At 33.5% G+C, this 25,874-nt stretch overlaps 1 protein-coding gene across 1 annotated transcript in view; it reads left to right on the top strand.

Annotated features, from left to right (window-relative positions):
- The first annotated feature begins 656 nt into the window (after positions 1-656).
- Positions 657-25,874, top strand: part of LOC145280183 (ATP-dependent DNA helicase Pif1-like) — a 134,133-nt gene continuing 108,915 nt past the window's right edge. Inside the window, exon 1 of the mRNA XM_080131946.1 lies at positions 657-1,538. Within this exon, the coding sequence (XP_079988072.1) occupies positions 657-1,538 (882 nt within the window). The remainder of the gene's footprint in view (positions 1,539-25,874) is intronic.

The following is a 25,874-nucleotide window of genomic DNA, read 5'->3' as shown; positions in this document are numbered from 1 at the left end:
AGCAAATATTTCACAATCACCTGCAAACATGAGATGCCTATTTGCAATAATCCTGACAGCATGTTCACCAAGTAATCAATCACAGCTTTGGGAAACATTCAAAGAAGCATTTTCAGATGATGATTTAAAACTACATCGAAGGTGTGTCAATGACCCAGATGCTCCAGTATCTGATTATATTTTCAATCAAGCTTTGTGCTATTTAGAAAACAAATTCCTAATGATGGGAGGAGTTGCTTTGACAGCATATGGCCTGCCAATACCAGCCCATATTGACAATGAACAGCTTTCTCGTGAGTACAGACGTGAGATAAATTACGATCAGGAGGCGCTGGCATCTAGGGTTAACGACCAATATCAAAACTTAACAGAGGATCAGAGAAATGCTTATGTAGCCTTTTTTGAGATGGTAAATGGTGAAAGAGGGGACCATAAAAATATGATGTTCCTTGATGCACCTGGAGGAACAGGGAAGACTTTTTTTACAAAATTTAATTTTGGCAAAAATGAGGTTAGAGAAAAACATTGCGCTAGCTACTGCATCAAGTGGGATTGCAAGTTTGGAAGGAGGCCGTACTTTGCACAGTACTTTCAAAGTGCCTTTGAATGCATATAGAATGAATGAGCCTACTTGCTCTCTTACTCGAAACTCTAATATGGCCAAAGTAATACGAGACACGAAAGCAATAATTGTTGATGAAGCCACAATGGCTCATAAAACTGTTTTCGAAGCAATTGATCGAACATTGCAGGATATTATGGGTGTCAAAAAGCCAATGGGCGGTATACCAACTTTATTATCGGGGGATTTCCGTCAAATTCTGCCTGTTGTAAAAAATGGAACAAGGGCAAACATTGTTAACGCAAGTTTAAAGCAATCTGATCTTTGGACAAATATCTTTGTAAAAAAACCTAATAACAAATACGAGGGCTTATCTGACTGGAGATTTAGAATCAGCTTTTCAAGTCTTCTGCTTAGAATTGGCGATGGACGACTTCCTTATATAGAAGTACCAGATACAATTTTAATTCCCGAAGAACTAGGTACATGTGTTGAGAACCTAGAGGAGTTGAAAGAAAGAGTGTACCCTGATTTAAATTTGAATGGAAAACATCCGGATTGGCTTGCTGAGCGAGCAATTGTTTCTCCACTAAATTTCAATGTAAACAAATTAAATAATTGGCTAATGACTGATTTTCCAGGACAGGAAAAACTTTACAAATCTATTGACACTACTGTAGATGAAGATGATGCTGTGAAATATCCTACAGAGTTCTTGAATTCAATTGAGCTTTCTGGAATGCCTTCCCATCTTCTAAAAGTTAAAGTTGGTTGTCCTATCATGATTTTAAGATCATTAGAGCCACCAAAAACAATTAATGGAACAAGATGTGTTGTTACTAGATTGCATAACAATTTGATTGAAGCAATGATTACATTTGGGGCTTATAAAGGTCAAACTGTACTCATTCCGATAATTTCACTGATGCCAAGTGATAGCGAGTTGCCCTTTGCTTTTCGGAGGCTGCAGTTTCCAGTGAGGCCATGCTTTGCTATGAGCATTAATAAGAGTCAAGGGCAAACATTCAAAGTTATCGAAATTGATCTGACAAACTCATGTTTCAGTCACGGCATGTGTTATGTGGCAGTTTCAAGAACAGGAACTTCAAAATCAATCAACATATTAGCTAATAAAAGAAAAACAAGAAATGTCGTTTACCCAGAAGTTTTGGTTTCGAACCTGTAATTACATAAATATTAAAAGAATGCCAATTAGTATTGTGTAATACAAATATATCCGTAGCAAAACTCGGGTAAATCGGCTAGTATATATATATATATATATATATATATATATATATATATATATATGCATATAGTAATGTTCCGTTCTATCTCCTCTAGTGCCCTTAATGTAGGCACATATTCCATGCCCATGGCGATCTTAGGGGTCAGATTTAGATGTTAAGTTAAAGTATCCTTTAATTATGAACTCGTTTAGGGAAGTAGTTAGCCCTATGCCAGTTTCGCTTAGAAAGAATATGTCAGGTTTCGTCTCCTGTAATTGGGTTTCAACCTTGGAAGGTTGGAACGTTGACCCCTGATGTTGGAGAAGGAGACATGGTAGTAGGGGTCTACCTTGGAGGATGGGGTTCTAGGTTTACTCGTGTTTTTCTGGAAATACCTTGCAAGAACATTGGAAACACAGCAATACCGTCTATATTTTTATATTAAACGCAAAACAAAACCACACCAATATTTTCAGAATCAATAAGCATAAATCATATACACCAGACACTTCTCTCATAAACTGACATTTTGTTTCACCCACTCAGGCCAATAATAAAATAAGTTGCAAAACTCTAACCGAACAAGGAATTCCAATAATACAAACCACACCACAAACTATAAAAGACATAAAAACAACAAAATATCTATAATAATTTGTATATAATATGTAGTTTTATATAAAAGGAACTTTGTATGTGCATCTGTGTGTGAGTTCATTCCCTATGAACTCAAAAAATGTCTCGGCCGATTTTTATGTAATTTCACACTGAGGTACTTTATGGACTGGCAGTGTTCTTAGATAGGTTTTGAAGGAACAGACGATTTGATTACACTTACACAGTCTTGCATTTGACAAGTTTTATCACCACGTAAGCCGAAAAGCCCCACATAAAATTAACAGTAGGTGTTTGATATTAAAGAGGAGGATTCGAAATGAATATTTCTATTAAAAACACATTTACAACATGATACTTTTTAGATTTTAAACTAATATTCAAGTTATTATCATCGCATATCCAATAGAGCCAGACACATAAAATCAACACTAGGTTTTTTGATGGTAGAGGTGCGGTCAGAATTAATTTTCCTGCGTTGAAGCATTATAATTTGCTTTCTCATCTTAAAATTGAATTTCATAATAATAATAATAATAATAATAATAATAATAATAATAATAATAATAATAATAATAATAATAACAATATATATATATATATATATATATATATATATATATATATATATATATATATAAGCAGAGCTACCCGGCGTTGCCCGACCCATATACAAAAAATGAAGTTGCGTTTCACTACACTTGCTTTATTTTTGCTTTAATTTAATTATTTTTGTGCAATAATTCATATCAGTTTGAAAACTATCCACTGATGTCGACTCACTCCTAAGAATTCGGAATTGATGCAAGTTTTAAGCAGTTACGATTAAAAAAAACTACTTGTGATCGACCCACATCTACATGCACCGCAGATCAAATAATCCCTTTAATTATTTGTTTTGAGCCAAATAAATAAGACAAAGTACAAAGCAAGAAATGTTAAAAATCCTTTAACCTGTTTAAATGCAAAAGTTTACCGAAATAAACGTTTTCAAAAGTATGTTAAAAAAAAACGAAACTTACGCCGTAAAAGAGAGCGCGAACGCGAAAACAAAAACTCATCAGTCAATAGACAGTCATGCCAAGACGTAGCAAATCTATGTAGTTAACGGATCTGAAACGGGAAGCGGTTCACGTATGCGCAGATGTTGAATTTTGTTCAGGAAGAGACGATTTTACATGCGATGAATATTTTGTTCTAAATTTCACATATTACGTGTCCGAGTTTCCGAATGATTCTTATGCGCTTGGGATTTTGTAATACTATTATTAGTAGTATTACGACAAAACTCGATATGGTTCATCTTCGTATGTTCATTTTAAAAAGGTTGTAATAAATTACTACTATGTAATACTACAATAATATACACAATAGTTTTATCAATAGTACTTTTAATATAATTATTAAAACTATCAGATAAAGAAATTTAAAACTTAAATCATAATAGCATTTAAAACAATGTTTAGCATTAAATTCTTAAAGGGAGATAATTACACTAAACTTCCGGTGTCAAATATTTCTGATGTTGTGAAGAACACGTACTATATTTTTCTCTAAGCCAAATAAACTGTAAAATGATATATTTATGATGAGGTATTTACTTTTTAAATAAATAATTTTACATTTAATGTATTTATTATATTTTTCGTAATCTTTTGCTCGAAAATTACTAACCAAACTGACTGAAATTTTGTATGAGATGATAAGGTGCAACAAACTAAGTATTATAGTATCCGTTCGATGAATATTTAGTGATTAATAAGGATTAGTATATAATAAAAAATTAAGACAAATAAAACAATATTCAAGAATTAGTTTTTCTTAAAGCATCCATTTTAAATCAACGCGCCATAACTTTGTCCGTTTTAACGGGCGAACTGTTTTAAACAGGCGAAACTTCCAAGAGAGAGAGAGAGAGACAGTAAGGGAGAGTGAAAGAGAGAAGGGCAGGCAAACAAACAGGGGAAAGGAAATAAACATAAGGGAGCAATCCATACAATATTTTACAACATGAAAATTTTCTAATTATATTGCGTTGGTTTAATACTTATAGACAACAGTTTTATGCATATATTTGACCAAAGATCAATGAAAAAAGGTTATAGAATAAATAATATTTCCAAATGTATTCATGAAACTATTAAATATTTGCATCCAGAGGATGCATATATCTACTAGTAAAAAGAGCAGCAGCAAAACCTGGAAGTAAGATTTTAGTCATGCATCATGATACCTAGAAATTCTTCGTTCAAACACGTCAGCTTAACGTTCACAGAGAACATGAATTGAAACAGATACGTTAAGGATATTACCAATGATGATACGAAGAAAATGAGCGCTCTCTGCCGTACTAGAAAGTTGCTTACGCCTGAGAGTATCCTTTACCTCTAGAAGGCCACTAATGCCCCTATGTATGAAGTCGCCACATTTAGACTGGTACATCTGCTTCCTGCCTTTCTACTTCTAAATAGGGTTAAAAAACACCAATCTAATAGGTCTCGTTCTGCAAACCTGATTCCAACCCCTGTCCTATCGACAAATTGTTGCATCCGTCTGCCTGTTTGACAAGTATTATAATGGAAGGTACTCCAACAGACTTATATACCCTCAACAGTAATATTCCGAAAACTCCGACAAGCAGCAAAAATCTCACCCCTACCAAGTAGAGATGCCGGAAAGCCGCCTACTATAATAGTGTGTTCTTCGGACTTATAAAATTCAGAATTTCCTCGGAGGTCCTTGCTTCCTTGACTGTGCTAACACGCATAAGCTCAAATGCAATGTGAATAGATAACTTGGTCGACAACTCCCTGCAAATTATTTCCAAATACTAGCGCCCTACATCAAAGTGGCACTGTGCCTTGTTTGGGGTGAAAAACAAAAACAATAAAAACCCAGTAAAAGTGTGTTTGACATGCAGCAGAGCCAATGTTTATATATTAGAATGATTTTCCCGCATCATTGTAGTGCGCATTTGTCGAATGTGTTCCTAGAGAAGTACAACATGGAAAGAAATGTTTTCATTTCAAATTTTAAATTTCCCGAAAATCACGTCGGCACTCGTTCTACTTGAGACAAGAAAGTAACAAACATCTGGCGAACGACTTTGAATCATTTTACATGAGGTACACTACTTTTAAAAGGGACTTCAAAGTACATAGTCGGTCAGAAACATGTATAGATTTATTCATGATATTCGTGGTAGTAGTAGATTGTATTCCGACATCTAACGATTACTAGACTTACCCCGCTCGGGACATGCTGGTCAAATATGTTAACAACCTTAACCGGATCCAAATGAGAGTACCTGATTCTAAAAAAAAACATACGGGAAACCGATGATAGTATTACACATTTAAAATCGCCAAACGCTGATTCACAGGAATTACGTTTTCTCATGTATTCCGATTGTTAATCTTATTAAATAATTTATATTTATAACACACACACACACAAACACACAGACACACACACACACACACACACACACACACACACACATGTATATATATATATTTTTTTTCTACGGCTTTCTTTTTCTTTTTCATGTCGATACTTTTTTGTGACCAAGAGCGGAGGTCCGCTTGAAATATAAAAAATAACAATAAAAATATTAAATACAAATCATTTTTCATGCTTCAAAATTCCCTCATAACCTTTAAATCACTATATATATATATATATATATATATATATATATATAAGAGCAAATAGTTAATAAAACATGTTAAAAAATACTTTGAAAAAGAATTAAAAATATATTTAATCTGAAAAGGAAACACTTAATAAGTGGATAGTCCTTAGTCCGCTGAGTTTCGAAGAAATAATTTCCTTCTCATCAGAGGGTAGGAATTAGCAAAATGCGGGATCGGATTTTGCATACAAAAGTATTTGATGAAACTGCAAGTAAGTCAAAGATCTTACTTGATGACAAAAAGTGAAGCGAAGGGAATATGGTGAAGAAAAAGGTGATTTCACGTGAATGAATAATCTGGTGAAAGGTAAATTATCCGATGACGGTATATTTATATATATATATATATATATATATATATATATATATGTATATATATATGTATATATATGTATATATACATATATATACATATATATGTACATATATATGTATATATATATATATATATATCCTTTATTTTATCCTTTACTAGGAATAGACCTTAATTATGCAGATCAAAAACGACCCATTCCTTATTTTTCTAACCACAATTTCCCACCACAATGGCTAACTAATTATGTTGGGGAATATTTAGATCTCAAAAGTTTTCATAAGCCTATCGCAATATCATTTCATATCTATTTAAAATCCTATGTTGTTGTTATTATTATTATTATTATTATTATTATTATTATCATTTCAATGTTGTGTTATGTTACACAGGTTAATTGAACGAAGTTTTATGCCAAAGCAAGTGAGCATATTCAAAGATTGAAAGCCCATGGCGTAGGATGTTTATTGGGCCACGCGGAACCGACTACTAGAGTATAGTGATGCTGTACTGATTTCGCAAGGAGTTCAATTATTCCTCAAGATTATCTACAATTAAGCCAAGCGAACCTATGATGATTGACACGATAGAAGTTTTCTTGCTACACAATCTAGAAAACTCCACCCTCAGTTTCTAATATTTCTCTAGTTCCTCAGTCTTCTTGCTTGCTAAGTTAGTATCGTTTGGTAAGCAACATCTTTGATTTCGTATTTGTTGTTTTTTTTATTCATAACTGCAACATCTGATGTTTGTGAGTAATCTCTTTGAGTCATACTGAAAAATGAAATCCCTGATAATCTTACCTTCTCATTTTTCACTATCGCTTCTGGATAATGTTGGAACCACTTGAACCTCACTTGAATTATAAACTTCTGTCCAAAACTCTAATGCAGATTCGCACATACTTTGTCATGGGTCATTAGTATATTTCCATAGAAAGTGTAGAACACGGTTGAAGAGTCACACCACATAACACACATCCTGTATTTCCCAAAAATGTTTCTATTGATTACATTTCTATTTAGTGCCAACTCCTGATCAGCAAATATACGATTTTCAATCTCACTTTTTAAGTTATCTTTAAACAGAAAATTCGAAGTGTTCTTACAGGATAGTGCAAAAGTATCTCGCTCAAATTAACCATGAAGTTTCGTTTCTTCCAATTAAACTTTTTATCTTTTCTGTTTCGAATTTTTCATTGTACTCTGCTTATTTTCCAATTATTTTTATCTCTTGCTCTTTATTCACTGCTGCAAGTAACACCTCGTGACTGTTAGCCAAATTGGCGGGGAAAGTTATAAACCCTCCCCTGACACATTCGTTAATCCCAATCAACCTTGTTTCCCATTTCTTTCCTGTGATGTAAGCATATTAGGACTTTGGTGAGTTGCTCCATATTTGCCTAATACTTTTGTGTCTCCATCCAGCTGTTTTATTTTCTCCTGTCTTCATCCCGCAGAAGCTGCACTGTACTGAATTACAGCAACAGCTCACGAAGAGTTTCCTACTCAGTCAAGATTGCAGGAACCGTTTGAGTTCCTTCATGCACACTTTTTCATTTTCTTTTTCATTTTATTGCAAAGCATCAAGTTCAAACACTCTCATGTACTTGCCTTCTGCATTATGAGTTCTTTATATTTCGCAATTGTACATTTAGAAATTCCAAAGCATAACTTACCAGTTTTGTCAAAAAATTCCAGATCGTCCAACATTAACATGTGGCTGATCTTCGGTTCATTTTTCTCTAGATGTCTCTTTTATTACATGTGTCAACGAATAAAAAGGAATCTAATTGGAAAATTTCGCGTTTGACTGCTTCTAATAGTTCCCCATCTGAAAAAAGATTGGTTTTCCAAATTCTCATACATTTCTCTCTGAATCCGATTGTATTTACAAACACATCTACCGTTTTCAACGTCCTGAATGCAGCACCATATCATAATTTTTTAAAAATCTATCCAAGACACATTCAAGTTTGTATTTCTTCTTTTGTAGTTCTTCAAAATACATTTATCAATTTAGCTGCGTTGCAAAAAGACAGCATGTATTTCACCAGTTCGTACGTCATGTCAAATACAAATATACACAGATTTATAGATGCTAGAAAACATTGTAAGAGAGAAATAGCGACAACCAAAAAAGAAATCATGCTGAAATAACCAGGGGACGCATAGAATCTCAAAAATAGGCCCTCGTGATTTCTGGAAAATCTATAATAGCGTACTGAATAAAGGGCAATCAGTAATTCCCACACTATCCAACAACCAGAAGGTCGTATTCACGGCAATCGAGAACTCCACCATAGAGCCAACAAGCAACTAACTCCCAAATTTCCGTATGCGGGCTACAGCTATATCAGATAATCACTCATGTCTGCGATATCATAAAAAACTTAGACAGCTTCAAGGCATGTGGGCCTGATCTCATTCCTGTTATACTTATTAAGAAATGCTCAGCTGAGCTAGTCCTCGTGCTTTTCAAACTCTACAGTAAATGCCTTGCTGAATATTGCTTCCCTAACAGCTGGAAGATGGCTTCTGTGGTACCAGTGTACAAGAATTTTTGTGAATAGAATTACGCTCAATGATCGCTATACCAGCTTCCCCGCTCTGTTCACTAAAATCTTCGAGACCTTAATTAATCAAGCGCTAATCCACAACTTCGCAAAACAAATCTTCTCTCTGACAAACTATCGATTTAGAAAATATCGTTCTACTGCAGATATCTTGTCATCTCTAAATGCAGATACCATGTACTAGATAAGGTGGGCGAAGTTAGGGCTGTAACCTTTGATATATCTAAGGCTTTTGACAAAGTCTGGCACCAAGGTATGCTAATGAAAATTAAACTGTACGGTATAACTGGACGTATTTTAAAGCATAACATTAATGCGAAGCGCCATAGGGGTCGATCTTTGTACAACTATTATTACTGCTTTTCATAAACGACCCCCTGATAATATTGTGTCTGAGATGGGTATATTTGCTAATGATACAATGCTCTATAACATGCATGAGGGAAGCACGGCTGTACATTAATCGAGGATAATTGCCGAATCATTGCAGACATTGACGCAAAATAAAAGAAACCTGCATCAGAAGCAAGGGTCCGCTGTGAAAAGCGCATTGTGAATAGTAATGACTATGTAGAAAAATAAATTCTGAGGCTCAAAGGTTGATCGTTTTAATGGTACTGTTTTCGTTTTTGTAGCTCTTCAGCATTTTTAGTATAAAGTCAAACAATTTTGAAACAACTCTCGTAATTTCATATATTCAACATAACATCCTCCAGCATGTTTTCAAGTTTTAAAAGATGCAACTGAAGAAGGTCAGAGATTACATCACCCAAAAACGTTATAAATATCTTTAAAAAGATAAGAATAATAGTTCAAATGCTTCCGATAATATAGCATGATGTTATTCACTCTAACCGGGCAATGCCAGGAGATTCAACTATCGCTGGTACTGTGTGAATTTTAACCGTTTTTCCACGCTCCATTCTATTTGTTTTATTTTTCTATTTAATTTATTTGTCTGTAAAATTAAAAAAATAAAATCAAGCTAAAAAGTATTTTAAAAGCACTTATAATTCCACAAATTTCCATCAGGATCTGCATTTAAAATTCTACTTATTGCACCATACATGGTCGGCATTAAAATTTTATTAAGTTCTTGAGGTAGGATTTCGATTATCGGCCATTTGCTATTTCTGTGTTAATTTTAAATGATTGTTTTGCGTTAAGTTTTTCATTTTATTTACAGGGTATTTTAAAAGGTTATGTTTATATTTTTACATGTTTTTCTCTGCTATGGGAATATGTTTACTTTCTGAAAAACAGGATATTTTTAAGGTTGCCTTCGAATCTTTGATTTTATAACAAAGAAATTTAGTTGATGAGTTATATAATTGTTAATTGATGGATTGAGATATTTGTTTGAACTAGAATCTGGGTGGTTTGGAGAGCTAAACAATGAATAGTGTATTCAAAATGTTTTCTGTGTTCATTTTTAAAGGTTGAAATATCGTTTGATAATCTTGTACATTTCCTTTCTAATTTTCAGTGTGTTGAAATCTCACAGTTGTGGGGGTTCTCTATGACATGGGCGTATATTATATACGTATGTTTAACTGCTGTATCGTATAGTGATATACAACTTACGACAACAGATACATTTTTACAACGAACATGTAACAAAAGGGGGAAATAACATAAATGTCTGTGATTGTGAAATCAGAGAAACATACTTGGTCCGCAACTGATCTTGTTTGACTGATCCTTGGAAAAGCTGCAAAGAAGATTCATCCCAATCAATCAACAAAAGTTTATTACCGATATTTCCCAATTAGAAAAGTACCACTGGTCCTAGACTAACGTATTTTGATACTCTCTACTCGGAGCCATCACGGGCCTTCTCTATCCGCTCTTTCTCATTTCCGATTCTTGAATGATCAATTCATGCGTGTCTTTTTCCCAAAACTTTCCCAAAACTACATCACTTTAAAATAACCTCTACGTAAGACTACGTCAGTGTGTATAGATCAATATGTTGCCTGTTGAATTTTCATAATTTTTTTGAAAAATCAATTCATTTTAGCTTAAAAATGTTAAAAAAGAATTTGCTAAAAAGTGCTTTTAAATTCGTTATTATTTGTTTTATTTTTATTAATTTAATTTATAATGTGTTTTAAAAATATTCAATTACCGTTGAATGTTTACGGGTTTTGCTAGTCTTATTAATTTATTTAATCAGGATTTCGGTTATCGCCTATTTAATCACTTTTAAAGGTTGGGTTGTCGCTTACGAAAACTAATTAATTTAGATTAGTTTTTATGTTCTAATGAAATACAAATTGTTTGAAGATCTTTCGAATTTCCTGTCTTGTTCTTTGGTCTGTCTCACAGTATCTAAACTTGTTAAGGAGTGAAACATATTATATATTTCAAGATTACTAACGCATAAATTTAAGAAAGGACTTGATTAATCACATAGAGTAGCGCTTTGAACGGTAATAACCGTAAACTGCACTTCCGCTAAATATATACATAAAGCCAGATATATACAAATATAACTAGTAATTTAAAAAAAAAGTGACCAATACACAGTAAAAAAGCAAGAGAGAAAGAGAGTGGAAATGAGCAAGACGGGAAAAAGGAGAATGAGGAAAAGAAAGGATAGTGTAAACTATAGGGTAAAATTATAACGAAAATCTATATCTCTATAAAAGCTAGAATTTTTGTATGTATGTATGCATGTGTATATGACTGTAAGATACTTCTCTACCTATATATTCAACAAATCTTTAATCAACAGATTCGAAATTTGGTATATATATTAATCAGACATGTGGAAAACTTTTTAATCGGTTTTGATCCGGAAAAATGGCTACTAAGTTGTTAAAAAAATGGTGCTTGGGGTCATCGAATTTTTTTGTCAACAGTTTCACGAGATTTTAAACCACTTTCTAAAGATCATGTTAAGTTGGTCCAATAGTTATCGTATTTAACTCTCTGTCTTTAGGTTTGGGTTTCGATCTCAGCTCTTTTTTTACTTACAAGAAGTGCACTGCTTGGAAAAGAAAACATAAGACTCACATGCCTTATTCTCAGTTTCCTTTTGTGGGGTTTTTACTTCATATTTTTAAAGGAATTTAACGTTACGCTTAATACCGGCCAACGCCGGGTAAATCTTCTAGTAAGATATAAAAGGGTAGAAAACTAGAACTATAACGACTGTTTAATGACGTCATTTCGCAATCTGCTGAGGCAGTCGTTGCCTTTTCAACAGCCGGTATTGGAAGAGAATAAAACCAGACACGTTGCCGAGTAAAACCAATAAAGTATATACTTTAACCTCAATCCCTACTAACCCATCCAAATAATCTAGATTTGGAACAGTAGCATCATGGGATGCGTTCAATATTTATCCCAGAATAGATACTTGCCATATTTATTATACATTTCATTCCAATTGTTTATTACTCAGTGTGTAAAACTTTTGGGAAACTAGATACAAAATAAATCATGTTCTTAAAAAGAGTTATTGTTCTTGTCTAAACACAGAACATTCTCGAGTGCTAAATGGATGTAGCCGAAATTTGCACCAAAAGATAGAACGGTTTTGGTAGTACGGAACTTTTCTCAATCACTATCCCTGTATTTTCTAATGAGAAGTCGTGCCACCTAACCTTTCCCAGGTGATCGGTGAAACTATTAAAATAAACATAACAGTATTTTATAACAAAAATATAGCAACATTGCTGAGATTTTTCAATCGATAGTTTAAAGACGAGGGCGGATGAAAAACTTAACACTGTTATTAAACAAATCGATAGAATTTCCTTTTTTCTGTGTGCAAATAACTCAGATTGTAAATTACATAACCTACTGGCAAATCAGAATCAAATATCGAGTTGGGATATGAAATGATAGAAATCAAAGATAGCATAATATGGTAGAATTATACCGTACCAAATTTATGATCATTAGAAAAATGTAATATAGGGTTTTGAGTATTAAGAAAAATGTAGATTATATGTGTTCCAAATATTTCAATCAATAGGAAGCTATTTTATTGTTCAATAATTGTAGAAGAAGGCCAAAAAATGAAAAGTTTCGTTTGGAGCAACTAAAACAAGCTTATTTCCTTTAGCAATTATAAGAAAAACTTTCATAAGTGATTTTCATGCCTAATAAAACGTTATCTGCGACTCTAACATTCAAACAACCCACCCACAGGAAACATGAACAATACAAAGAAGATACTGCTAGCTATAACAAAGTGGGATCTCTCTATAGTGCTAGAAAACTTCTCACCTGCCAGTATCTTTTATGTCTATAAATCTCTAGTTGCCACAGCGCTTTTTACTCTAATAGCTACTTTCCTCAATATGTTTCCTTCGTCCTTCCTTATATTAAAAATAAAATTATTTTATTATGTTAAAATAAATTTTCCTCTTCCTCTCAAATAAATTCACTAGAACGTAGTCGTTGGTCCTATAAATCAAAGAAAGAAATACGACACTGTAACAAGCGACACACACAAATGCCAAGATGTAAGAAGGAGAGTTGCGAAGAATATATACACAAGGAGGGAGAGAGATAGAGAGAAAGAGAGAAAGGAAATAAAAAAACTGTTGTAGATAATGTTGACGCCGTAAACTGTTTTTTTTATTTCGGTAGAAAAAGAAATGTAAAAAGCGATCGAGCGAGAGAGAGAGAGAGAGAGAGAGGGACAGAGAGAAAGGAAATAAAAACTGATATAGGTAGTGTTGACGCCGTAAAATTTTTGTTTTTTATTTGGACAGGAAACGCGAGATCCTAGCGAGAGAAATAGAGAGAGAGAAAGAGAGGAGAGAGAGAGAGGGAGAGAGAAAGTTTGGAAGAATATATACAAAGAGAGAAAGAGAGAGAGAGAGAGGGGGGAGATAGAGTTGGGAAGAATATATATAGAGAAGGAAGAGGGAGAGAGCGGGAGAGATAGATAGGTAGATAGATAGTTAGATTGAGAGAGAGAGATAGAGAGAGAGATTAAATAAAAACTCTTGTAGATAATGGTGACGCCGTGAAACGTGTGTTGTTTTCTCATTCGGCATAAAAATAACATTACACAGCGATTAATATCTACACCGTTTTGATTTTCTCTCTTGCTTGCTCTCCCCCTCTCTCCTTCTCCCCTTCTCTCCCTTTCTCTCTCTCTCTGTATATATTCTTTCCCACCCTCTCTCCTTCTCGCTCCTCTTTCGCTCTCTCTCTCTTTATCTCGCTCGCTTGTTACATTTCTTTTTATATCGAAAGAAAAAAACCTTACACGGCGAACAATATATAAACCCGTTTTTAATTTCCTCTCTCTTTCACTCTCTCCCCCATCACTTTCTCTCGCTCGCCCTATCTCTTTCTCATAGTCGAAAACCTATGCGGATAAGATAAGTAAAATAATTATAATCTTTCTAATTTTAGGAAAATATGTAAGTAAATTAAATAATGAAATTAATATGTTAATTAAATAAAAGTATTTTTAAAAATACGCCCGGTTATAAAACAAAATAAATGATAACATAAAATAGTATCATTTAATGTTCGTTAAGCCACTCTGAAATCGAAAAATAAACAATGCTACCCGTACCTATTTTTTCAGGGTTTGTTTTCTTTGGGGGGCATAGTGGCGTGTCGTTTATGTGTGCATAACTAAGTGTAAGGTTATCACTATTTAATTTTCTATTTATGAGCTATTATTATATTTGTATTTTGTTTATTTAAAAAAATGATTGCCTTGTATAGAGAGTGCCCCAATATTTGAAACGTTCTGGAGCATTCATTATGTATTAAGAGGTAGATTCCGAAATAATCGAATTGTCAGCTCTCAGCCAATAAGAATGAGCGGAATTTGAGAAAACACATTTTATTATTTTTTAATCTGGAAATAGAAAGATTGTGTGCTGTCTACGAGTTAATGATCCAGTTACGAAGGGTGCAAACACAATATCTGTAGAATGTGTACTTTTCCTCCCAATGTTGCTGAGGGCGGTAGGACGACTTAATATTTAGGGCGAAAAATAGAAAGTACTTCCTCTAAAGGTACTGCGATTGTAATGGTGTTGCTGCTTGGATGAAATGGAGGATTTTATTATTAGGACTAAATGTGTCTAAAAAGTCGTTCTAAAGTTACATAAGATTGTGGCTGATAGTCTAGACATAATAAATTTGTATGTGGCATCTGTTGCTGTAAACCTACGTACCTTGGTCTAGAGAGAAATTTCTGTAATCAACATATATTATATATGGATATAATCACTGCCAGTCATGAAGAAGGGTTAAAATAAATCCCAAGTTCCAATTCAGTTTGTTCTACGAAATCCTTTTCAATTAGGAAGTTGGCAACCGTCACGTGATTCTTCCCTTAAGTACTCGATTTCTTTCTTGAAAAAAAAAATGACTAGGAAAATATCGGGGAAACTAATGCAAACCATAAAATCTTCGACATGATCATGATGCGGATATGTAGAGATTTAAATATAATGTGCAAAAAGTATGTAGCCCACACATCCGGACTTAAGATGTCCCTATAAATCTCGTCTTTAATTCTCAGTAACCGTTTAAGCCTTGGTGATACTGCAACGTGTTCGTGGTGCATATGAGTAAAGACCCCCCCCCAAAAAAAAACTGTGCATGCGACTAATATTTGAAACTGATAACGAAAATCAATCAATTTTAGGTGTATATTCCTATGTGTTAATTAATGTGTTACTTAATGCGTTGTTTTAATGTATATTTGTTTCTCTTCATCGCAAGTGTTATGTAGAATTATGTCCCCTCGTAAAATAGTTGTCATACTAAGGTTTGAGAAATTAGTTTACTGTATTATTTAATCAACAATGACGGGTTTTTTTACTGGCAGTCACCGCTTATCAAGGCCTCAAGCCGACTCGAGCATAAGGGTTAATGCTTGTCCCGTCGACGATGAGATAATAGCGTGTTGATCAATAATCGTGGAACATGGGTAAGGTTTAATTATATAAGAGGACGACTCAACAAGAAGTTGTTTACATTAGATTTGAAAATGGCAATGTTATAGTCATTTAGTTTACAGCCTCACCGTAATGTGTTTCTCAGAGGGACTGTTAAAAGAAATAAACTTTGCTCATAAGATTTTTTGGTTTGTTCCAGGCACGGGCAGAGACTAAGAAAAATTGTACATAGTTGTTTTAGGTAGACAAGCGTTTGCTGCAAATATTTTCAGAGGAGTGAGGAAGACGAATACATACTTTTGTACGTGGTATTAGTTAAACTGAATTACCAGCCTCCACCGGGACTTCAATCCACATATATATCCCGAAAGTTTGCGCCAGGAACACTTAAACGAGTTTCATTTCAACATACACACATATACACGAGCTTGTGCGAGCGTAAGTGTGTGTTTTAGCGATAAATATTGCTTTAATGTGATATGCTCTCACGCAGATATAAGTAAAATGAACCAATGTATAAGTCTTTAGTTGATAAGAAATATCAAATAATGAATTCAGTAAATAAAACACTATCAGATGCTAAACAAACATTGATAGGTTAATAGGAAGGCATGATTTGATGACGTGAAATTGTGTATATATGTATACGCGTGTAGATTTAATTTAGATAAACATATGGTGTGTATGTGTTGCTTTCAATGTGTGAATATGTGTAGGATTATGTGTAAAGAAAACTATGTTCAAATAAATGAACACGCACACACACCCGTTATCCCATACATACTTTTTTTTACATAGGAATAACCACTTATCAAGGCCCGGAGGCTACTCGAGGATAAGTGTTATAGAGTGTACAGTAGTTAATGGGATAATATTGTAGTGATCGTTAGTAATGTGAATTTGGTAAATTGGATTACTAAAGGGGGCGGTTCATCAAAAATTTGTTTATGTTGGACTTGAAGACAACCAAGTTGTAGTCAGCTGAGAAGCAAGCAAATGAAAGAGAGTTCCACAGGCGCGCAGTTCTACGAAAGAAGCTTTGTTCATGGAATCTATGTTTTGACTTAGGCACAGTCAAAGAGCGGGGAAAATTATTGACAGTGATTTCAGCTTTACGAGTGTTTTTCGTGAAAATTTGGCGAGGAGGGACCATGAATTGGAGCTGAAACGAGCACTTGCCATAAGAATAACGATAAAACAAAGGAAGATAGAGCAGATACAGTCTCGCAACGTCTCTTCTGTTGGAAAGAGGTTACAGGGAAGAAAAAGGACATTTCCCCACTAAGCTACGAAGTCTATTTTCAACTGTCAAGTCAGGATAAGCTGCTTCCAGGAGCTCCTGCCCAGATGTGACAACAGTATTTGATCTTTAGACGTACTTGGCTTTTATACAGATAGAGAATTGCATCAGCGGTGGGATATATACTGGAGCGGTAGAAGGAATCCACCATATTTTTAGCGACCTTGGTAAAAGATTTGATGTACGTGAGTGAAAAAAAAAAACGCATACACGGAATCTAAATAAAAATAACTGTTGCGTGATGTTAATTTTTTATATGTTGATAGACATTCGCATATATATATATATATATACACACACACACACACACACACACACACACACACACACACACACATATATATATATATATATATATATATATATATATATATATATATATATATGAAGTAGTTGCCGATCTAGCGGCACTGAAGGGCTATGGTACAGCGAATGTGTCTATATTTCTTTCATATGAAGAGCATATTGGTGAATGCAATAACAAAATGCTACGAACGTATAATACAATGCTCTTTACGTAATCTAATAGAGCTTACGCTGTTTAGCAATGTTTATCATTATAATTTCCTAACCTACTCAACAGCAGCTAAATGGTCTCTATGCGGTCGGTGTCTATGGTGTCTATCATTAAGACATTTGCTGGTCTAACTGCACTGAGGAGCTGTGATACAATCTTTTTATGGATTACTATATAATATATATATGTATATATGTTTATATATATTTATACATTTATTTACTCGCGGTAAAAAGATGAATTTACAACACACGCACACGCACACACACACACACAAATATATACATATATATATATATATATATATATATATATATATATATATATATATATATATATATAATAATTTTATTTTTGTATTCCCCTGATCTGAATCCACTAAAACCCGTGTGATTATTAAAGAGTATTCAATGCAGGACAGAGCAGGTATATAGTATGTTTAATATACAAAAATTATCTGTTGCCATATGCAGACATGCTTCAGTGGAATCTCAATATAGAGAGACCCACATCATCAGACCGAAAATAAAAACTTCTTTTTTCAGTCTGATGAGGTGCGTCTCTATACATTGAGATGCTGCTGAAACATATATGCACATATCTAGCTAATAATGTTTGTATATATATATATATATATATATATATACACTCATGGTTACCTTCAAATTAGATAAAAATAGAAAATTATTCTGGTTAACTACACAGATCAATGAACTACTTAAAAGAAATACTGTATTAATATACAGTAGAATAGATCACAATATATATATTTTCCTACAATTATATAAAAGTTACGATGTGTATTCGTTCACTACGGACTCAGAAACAGCTAAGCCGATTTTTGTGAAATTTCACACAAATATACGTGATGTATCTGTGAGTGTTCTTACGTAGGTCTTTTATGGAATGCATTAGATAAGTATTGGACATCAATAATCCGATTAAAGAAAGTAAACACACTTAAAGGGGTTTACGTGACAAGTAGGTTTGAAAAGTTTATTATCAGAGAAGCAGAAAGGCACGGTGAATAAACTCAACAGTAGGTTCTTGATAAGACAGAGGTACACTTGAAATAAATGCTTTTGTTTAGAGTATAATAAAACCATAATGCCTGACTTTTGTATGTTTACCCTTAATTAAAGCCATTAAAGCCATTATGTAAAAATAATTTCGAAATATCGAAAGTTAGTTCTTTGATAAGGCAGATGCGTGTTCGAAATGAATTTTTCCGTTTAGAAAACACGTTTACTGAAACATGCTACTTGACTTTTGCTTTTTAATAATTATTTAAAGCAATTATGTTAAAATAATTTTATATATTCAACAGTAGGTTCTCTATAGAGCAATCTAGACTACAATGTATTGTGGACGATGTCACTGCGGGAGGATGTAAAGCTTCCTGCCGTTACAGCGTGTGGATACCAAACAAGATTTGATTGAAAATGGGGGATTTCATCGATTTCAATGCCAATAACTTTATGGTAGCATGAAATATTTGTTGATCCTCATTCAATCCCGGGCAACATCGAACCTCCACACACACACACACACACACACACACACACACACACACACATATATATATATTCTATATATGTATTCTTGAAGATTAAAATTATTTTTCAAATCATATTCCAAAGAGCAGAAACAAATGTATTATAATTATTTTACAACTTTTTTATGCACATGTATATTTTAAAGAAACATACAGTAAATTGTGAAAATTGGTGGCCATATTATTTTACTTTCTTATATAAAAGACTTCGTCAGATATGAATAAACATTTGAAGCAATTTTAAATCTGAAAAGCATAGAAATAACAAGATGAGTCGAGAAATAAATAAAAGAGAAGAGAAAAGAGAAAGGTTAAGAAATCGAACGAAGATAAGAAAGAAAAGATTTGTTTCAAATGGTTTAAAATTAGTTTGATTGCAAGCCAAGCAGAAAAGAGGTCAAGGCGAAATCTGCATTTGTAACCAGCCTCTTCTTCTTTCTGTCTCTATTTCTTTTTCCAACTTAGTTAGATTTACCTTTTGCGCACACATCCAAATTTACGCCCACATAGGCCCGTTGTATTTAAAAAAAGTACAGCCGTCGACAATATTTGCGGGCGACCCGAGATTCCATTTTCATCGGCTACTACACTAAGATAGATGGTAGGTCATTACTAATTCCTTACAATTATTCTATTTATTCTAGGTCCTCATTCTAGAGTGCTGGATGTTTAGCAATGAATATGAATTACTATTTTTTTGGTTTTCCTTGACTTGATCAAAGATTGAACCTTGTTCTCTTGATTCATTAGCGAATCTTCTCACCAGATACGCCTTATATGTTCTGTTGTGAAATGAACTTTTCGCATGAGACATTCTTTGTTTTGTATTTTATTGCATACCAATAATAATTGCATATTCCGTTTATGTATTTTACTATTTTGTTATTGTAGATTAAAAGAAATTTCTAAGCATATTTTGTTCGTATTTATTTCATTGTTTTATATTTTTATTTTTTATTTATGTTAATGGTCCCCTGACTAAAGGAGGGTGGACCTGCAAAGTTGCCCTTGTCAGTTCGTCCGTTCGTCTGTCCGCACATTTCTCAATCAATACGTCTTGGAATTTTTTGAAATTTTGCACAAATATTAAACATGATATAAGTGAAAAAACGTGATATAAGTGAAAAAGTTACAGAACAGGGGGGGGGTTCAGGTTAAAATGGCTAAAATTGACACTATTGTGTTTATTAAAAAAAATGATGCCTTGGATTTTTATAAAACTTTTTGAAGTGTCTATGTCATAAAGAAAATAATCAAGTTTCTCCTTTATTCATTTTTTTATGAACAATATATGTTTTAGATCATAATTTGTATCATTTTAACTCCCTGCGTATGTTGATGATCTTCTCGAATATTGAATATTCTATTCTAGATAAGATTAATCCAATATATTAATATTTATATTTCATTTTTAAAATATTAAAGTTTAAATACAGCTCTATTTCTTCGTATATATTGAGATACTTTAAATACTCCATACATGGTGAACAATACAACCATTACGGTGTTAGACAAAAACGGTTGTATACTCTGAATTGAGCCCCCCCCCCCAAATAGTGATTTTGTAAAAGTCTGTCTTCTGCATTAAAGGTGGTTCATATAACAAACCAGTATTTTTGCTTAATATTTTTGCTATAACCTTATTAAAATTATACATTCTCTCTCTCTCTCTAAATAAATAAATATATATGTATGTATATAAATATATGTATATATATATATATATATACATATATTTATATATATATATATATATAAATATTTCAAATAAGTTTTTATTCATTTCATCACTGTAACATGTACTGTAACACTGGTACATATAAGATTTACGCTTACACTTACATAACAGTAAACAAGAAGATGAAAGTATATCTTTATATGCGTACATTTCCAAGATTGCTGGTATGTTATTTTTGTATACTTTTATATGTCTCTCTTGTATATATATATATATATATATATATATATATATATATATATATATATATATATATACTGGGTGAACTTTGCGTCGCAAGGCGGATTCATGCCTTTGCAAGATGTGTTTCTGGTCAGCCACTTAACCAGTAGGGAATACTATGGGAGTGCTAGCATTGATTAAAGATATGAATTTCGTTTGATTTTTTGCCAGTAATCTTTGTAATCTCTTCCTTCCCTATTGGGTTCTTGAAAGAATAACATTTTAGCTAACCTGCTTAAAGTTTAGGAGATTGAACGCTAGCTTTGTTTGTACTGAAGTGCTTTTCCATTCCTTTTCCTTTTTATTATTATGGTTAGCTTCTTGCATAAAAAAATCGTGTCTTGTCTTCGTATTGTAAAAGGAATTACAAATCACAAAAAACGCCTTCGAAATAAACCTGCAATGTTAGTACGTAGAGATTAAGCTGCTGAATTCCTTAACTTAGAATTTTCTTTTTAATGTTGTATGCTTGTTGGTTTGAATCTGTGATTTAATCATATTAAAGATTAGCGGCTTTACCCGGTCGTAATATACGCTGAAATATGATATTTTCTTTGTTCAGATTTCATATATATTATTATAGAGTTGTGATTTCAAAAGTAAAAAAAAAGTTGAGTGTGATCAGCTGGAATCTAAACCGAAAGCACGACTGCAGCATTCGAAACTGGCGACGTTACCACTGTACTAACATGACGCCGATATAAACGTGTTGAAAATAAACTAGGATGATATACAAAATATATAACGACTTTTTCAATTTTGATCCTTTTTTAATCACTTAAAAACTATTTCAACCGACTACGGACTCATAAAAGAACGGTTCATAAAAAATGCAATCATTTGAGACCCCTAGAGCCGCTCTTCGACTTTTAGTTTCGGAAGTGATAGAATTTAAAAATATGGAGACAAGCAAACAGACTGACAGATATATAGCCTTTTATATATTAGATTAATAATTAATTACCTTTCAAATTAACTGACTGGGACGTATAAAGGTAGTCGTTGATCTTATGAATGAAAGCAAGAAACACGATACTACAACAAGCGACACGCACAAATGGCAAAATGATGAAAATAATTCTTCTAATTGCTAATTAGTAAATTGTATCGAACTAAGATGACAAAAGCTCATTATTTAAAAAAAAATTTAGTCTATAGCCAATCATCCTTATCATGATACGGGATGTGACGATGATTAAGTTGTTAATGACATGAACCGAGTTAGTAGCAGGTTGACAAGAAAGTTATTGCGTTTTTTTTTACTATTAAATTCAGATGAACATTTCTCGGCTTAAATAAAACTTTATTGATCGAAATAAGCATCATCAGAATCAACATACTTTGCCAACACAAAACAAGTGCGTTTATGCAAGTAATGTAAAAATCTTTGTTCTAGTGGCGATAAAGTCGCTGATTGCGTTTTTCATATCGCTTAGGTTTTAAAGTATTTCTCACGTAGAAAATTGTTGAGAAGCTTGAAAAAGTAGTAGTCGGTAGGTGAGCAGTCTGGAGAATATGGTGGATGAGGCAGAGTTTCGCAGCACACTTCTGCAGGGTCGGTTTAGCAACGTGAGGTCGGGCATTATCGTGGAGGAGAATTGAGCCATTTCTGTTAATTAATGGCGGGTATTGCTGTCGAAATTTCTAATGTATTTCATCTATTTGTCGACAGTACTTCTCCACTCTAATGGTTTTGCCTGCATTCTAAAAACTGTAATGGATGAGGCCGGTCGCAGATCATCAAAGAGTCAACATGACCTTCGTTTGGTATAACTTTGGCTGAAGGAAGTGTCGTGGAGCTTCGTCGGCGTCTAACCACTGAACTGAGTGTCGCCGATTGTCTTAAAAACACTTTTCATCCCAAGTCACAACCCAGTCGAGAAACGGCCGCTCTTGTTACGTAAAAGAAGGAAATATGACACTTCATAACGGCGTTTCCTTTGGTTGTCTTTCAGTTCGTGAGGCACCTACTTATCAAGTTATTTGGATTTCCAATCTCTCTCACGTCGTTGAAAACCGTCGTATTAGTTACGTATAATTCAGAAGCAAGTTCCTAAACTCTTGTGCGTGGGGCTCTTAATTGATAGGCGTCAACATCAGATGGCCGACCACTACGCTCATCCTCTTTAAGACTCTCGCCACGAAATTTCTTAAACCACAATTGTGCTGTGCGTTCAGTAGTGGTTCCTTAGCCAAACGTTTCATTGATATCGCGAGCTGTTTCCACAGTTTTCGGCCTCGATTGAATCGAAATAAGAAAAATGTGCGAATTTGCTTTTTTCAATCTTGTATTCAAAAGAAGATACAATTATTTTTAAAAGATTATAATTAAAACGATTAGATAGAGCGAAAAACACCCATTAAAATGATATATAAAGTAAAGGTATTATAACGAAAAATGCATCATTTGAAATCAAAATTCATCAAGAACTTTCTACTCACCTTAATATGTCTTCCAAGATGAGAATTAGTTCCACAAAATCGCTTTCATTAAGAATGTTGGCAACCTTCACGTTTTCCCTCCTGTAGAATAATAATTGAAATGTACTCAATGTTAATTCGTATTACGTCTTGTGATTTTCGTATGGTGTACATATCATTAAAGTGAGAAGTATAAAAGTTAAAGAAAAATTAGTTATAGTTTCAGATTCTTTCAATAGACGTGATTTTATGTAGTACTTACCCGAAAGCCCAGAAGCCAATCGAGGAGAAAGCTTAAAGTAAGACCTATGTTTGAGAGGCAATGGATCCTCTTTCTTCGATGAAGAGTTTACTGTAATGACACGAATGCGTTAGCAATAACATTAGGTAATCCGACTCTGAGAAATCCAGAACGGTGGAAAATAATGACTAATGGAAGAGAAACCAGTTTTCAATGTGCCAGCCGCTTACTAACTTAATAAACGGAAAGGCTCGGTTGTATTTACTGATATCTTTCAAAACTTTTAAGAGATAATATTAAACAACATTATTCACATTTTAATGATTTGCATTCCACTGCTATAAATAGTAAAAACGTACACACACGTAAACACGCTTTACTGTATTATTTCATTTTAAATTAAAAATTATCTATTATCTAGATACATCATATAAGAAAATATTTTATGGAGGTTAAATTTGAAAAAATAAAAAATTGAAAAATCTGAAAGCTAAGAACATAAAATTTATATTGCCCATTCACCAATAAGAACCATTAACAACAAAAGTAAATATCAGCTAACTTCTGATGAATCAATGCTAAAATAGATCTCAACTTAGCGACGACTATCAAATTCCATACTTAGATATGATAGGTCAAATAAAGGCGACAGTCTTTAATAAACTAAATTCAGAAGGAGATTAGTTAAAATAGAAGACAAACACTCTAGAATTACAAAAGGGCTACCCATTCAAAAGAAGTATTACTGCGCAGTGATGACGCTATATTAATAAATCTCAACAGGCAAAGGTAATGCCAACATTTATAGAGCAGACTATTCCAAGAAATTGGCAGATCTAACAAATCTGATGTTCTCTGTTAAGAAGAATCTGTTTTGCAAACAAAGGTGAAGCTGTCACAGATCCTCAGTAAGAACAAATACCTAATACTACATGCAAAATACAGACATTCAGCTCAGCATTAGAGCAAGCTACCACACCTACATGACATTTTCAATATTAAAAAAAACGGTCTTCTATTAAGGTGCATTATCAGTGGCCAAGGTTAAGCATACCAATTTAGCTGATTCTTGATATATATATATATATATATATATATATATATATATATATATAATCACCTGCATAAGCAAATGTCTATCGTACATCAAGAATTCAGTTCACTTCGTGGAAATAATCCATAATGCTATAATTGATTCCAACCAGATGGTGAATCTATATGTAGTGAGTCTGATTGTGATACAGGATGAGCTAACTTCAGATATTTAACTGAATGAACCATTTCTGGCACATTCTGCAGTTGCGTTGGCTCGGACATATTGGCTTGCTTTTCCGTCGATTTTTATTAGCAACGTCGAAACGGGGACCTTGGTAATTGAGCAAACGTAGGTGTCCTTAACATCCGTCCAGGCCTGCATCTGGAGAGTCAATTCCAGATTTTAACGGTATTGCCAGAGTAGAATCTGCAGTACACCAGACTAAACGCAGACCATTGTCTTATTTGACAGAAGGTTGCCATCATCATATAGCGTGGCATATTTGCATGTCTCCATAAATGTACTTATAAATTACGTGTATGTATATATAGCCGATCTCTTGTCTAGTTTTCATGTAATTGCATAATGAACATTTTGGTGTGTGTGTGTATGTGTGTGTGTGTGTGTGTGTGTGTGTGTGTTACACATTTTACAGTTTACAACACGGGACAAATAACGCTAGACAGTTCGTTTAACATGACGAGTAAACATCTTTGTGTGGCCCAGAGAAAAGCGAAGCATACTTTTTTCCAGGCTGTCGTTCTCACGAGAGTCCTATGATTAAAATACATTTTTTTCCAAAAGAAAACAACCGATAATGCTTATAATTTCTATATAACATTTATTTATTTTTTATGACTTCCCTTGGAATTTCACACATTTTTTTTGTTCTGATTTGTTCCAAAATCTCCTTTAAATGGTCTCGTTAATTGCTTCCCAGTGCCCAGAGACAAAAATCTCTTCCGG

Source organism: Euprymna scolopes, chromosome 7, assembly GCF_053919585.1.
Source record: "Euprymna scolopes isolate OS-2025 chromosome 7, ASM5391958v1, whole genome shotgun sequence".
Lineage (NCBI taxonomy): Eukaryota > Metazoa > Mollusca > Cephalopoda > Sepiida > Sepiolidae > Euprymna > Euprymna scolopes.
The sequence above is the reverse complement of the archived record's forward strand: the minus strand, read 5'-3'. Positions and strand labels throughout refer to the sequence as shown.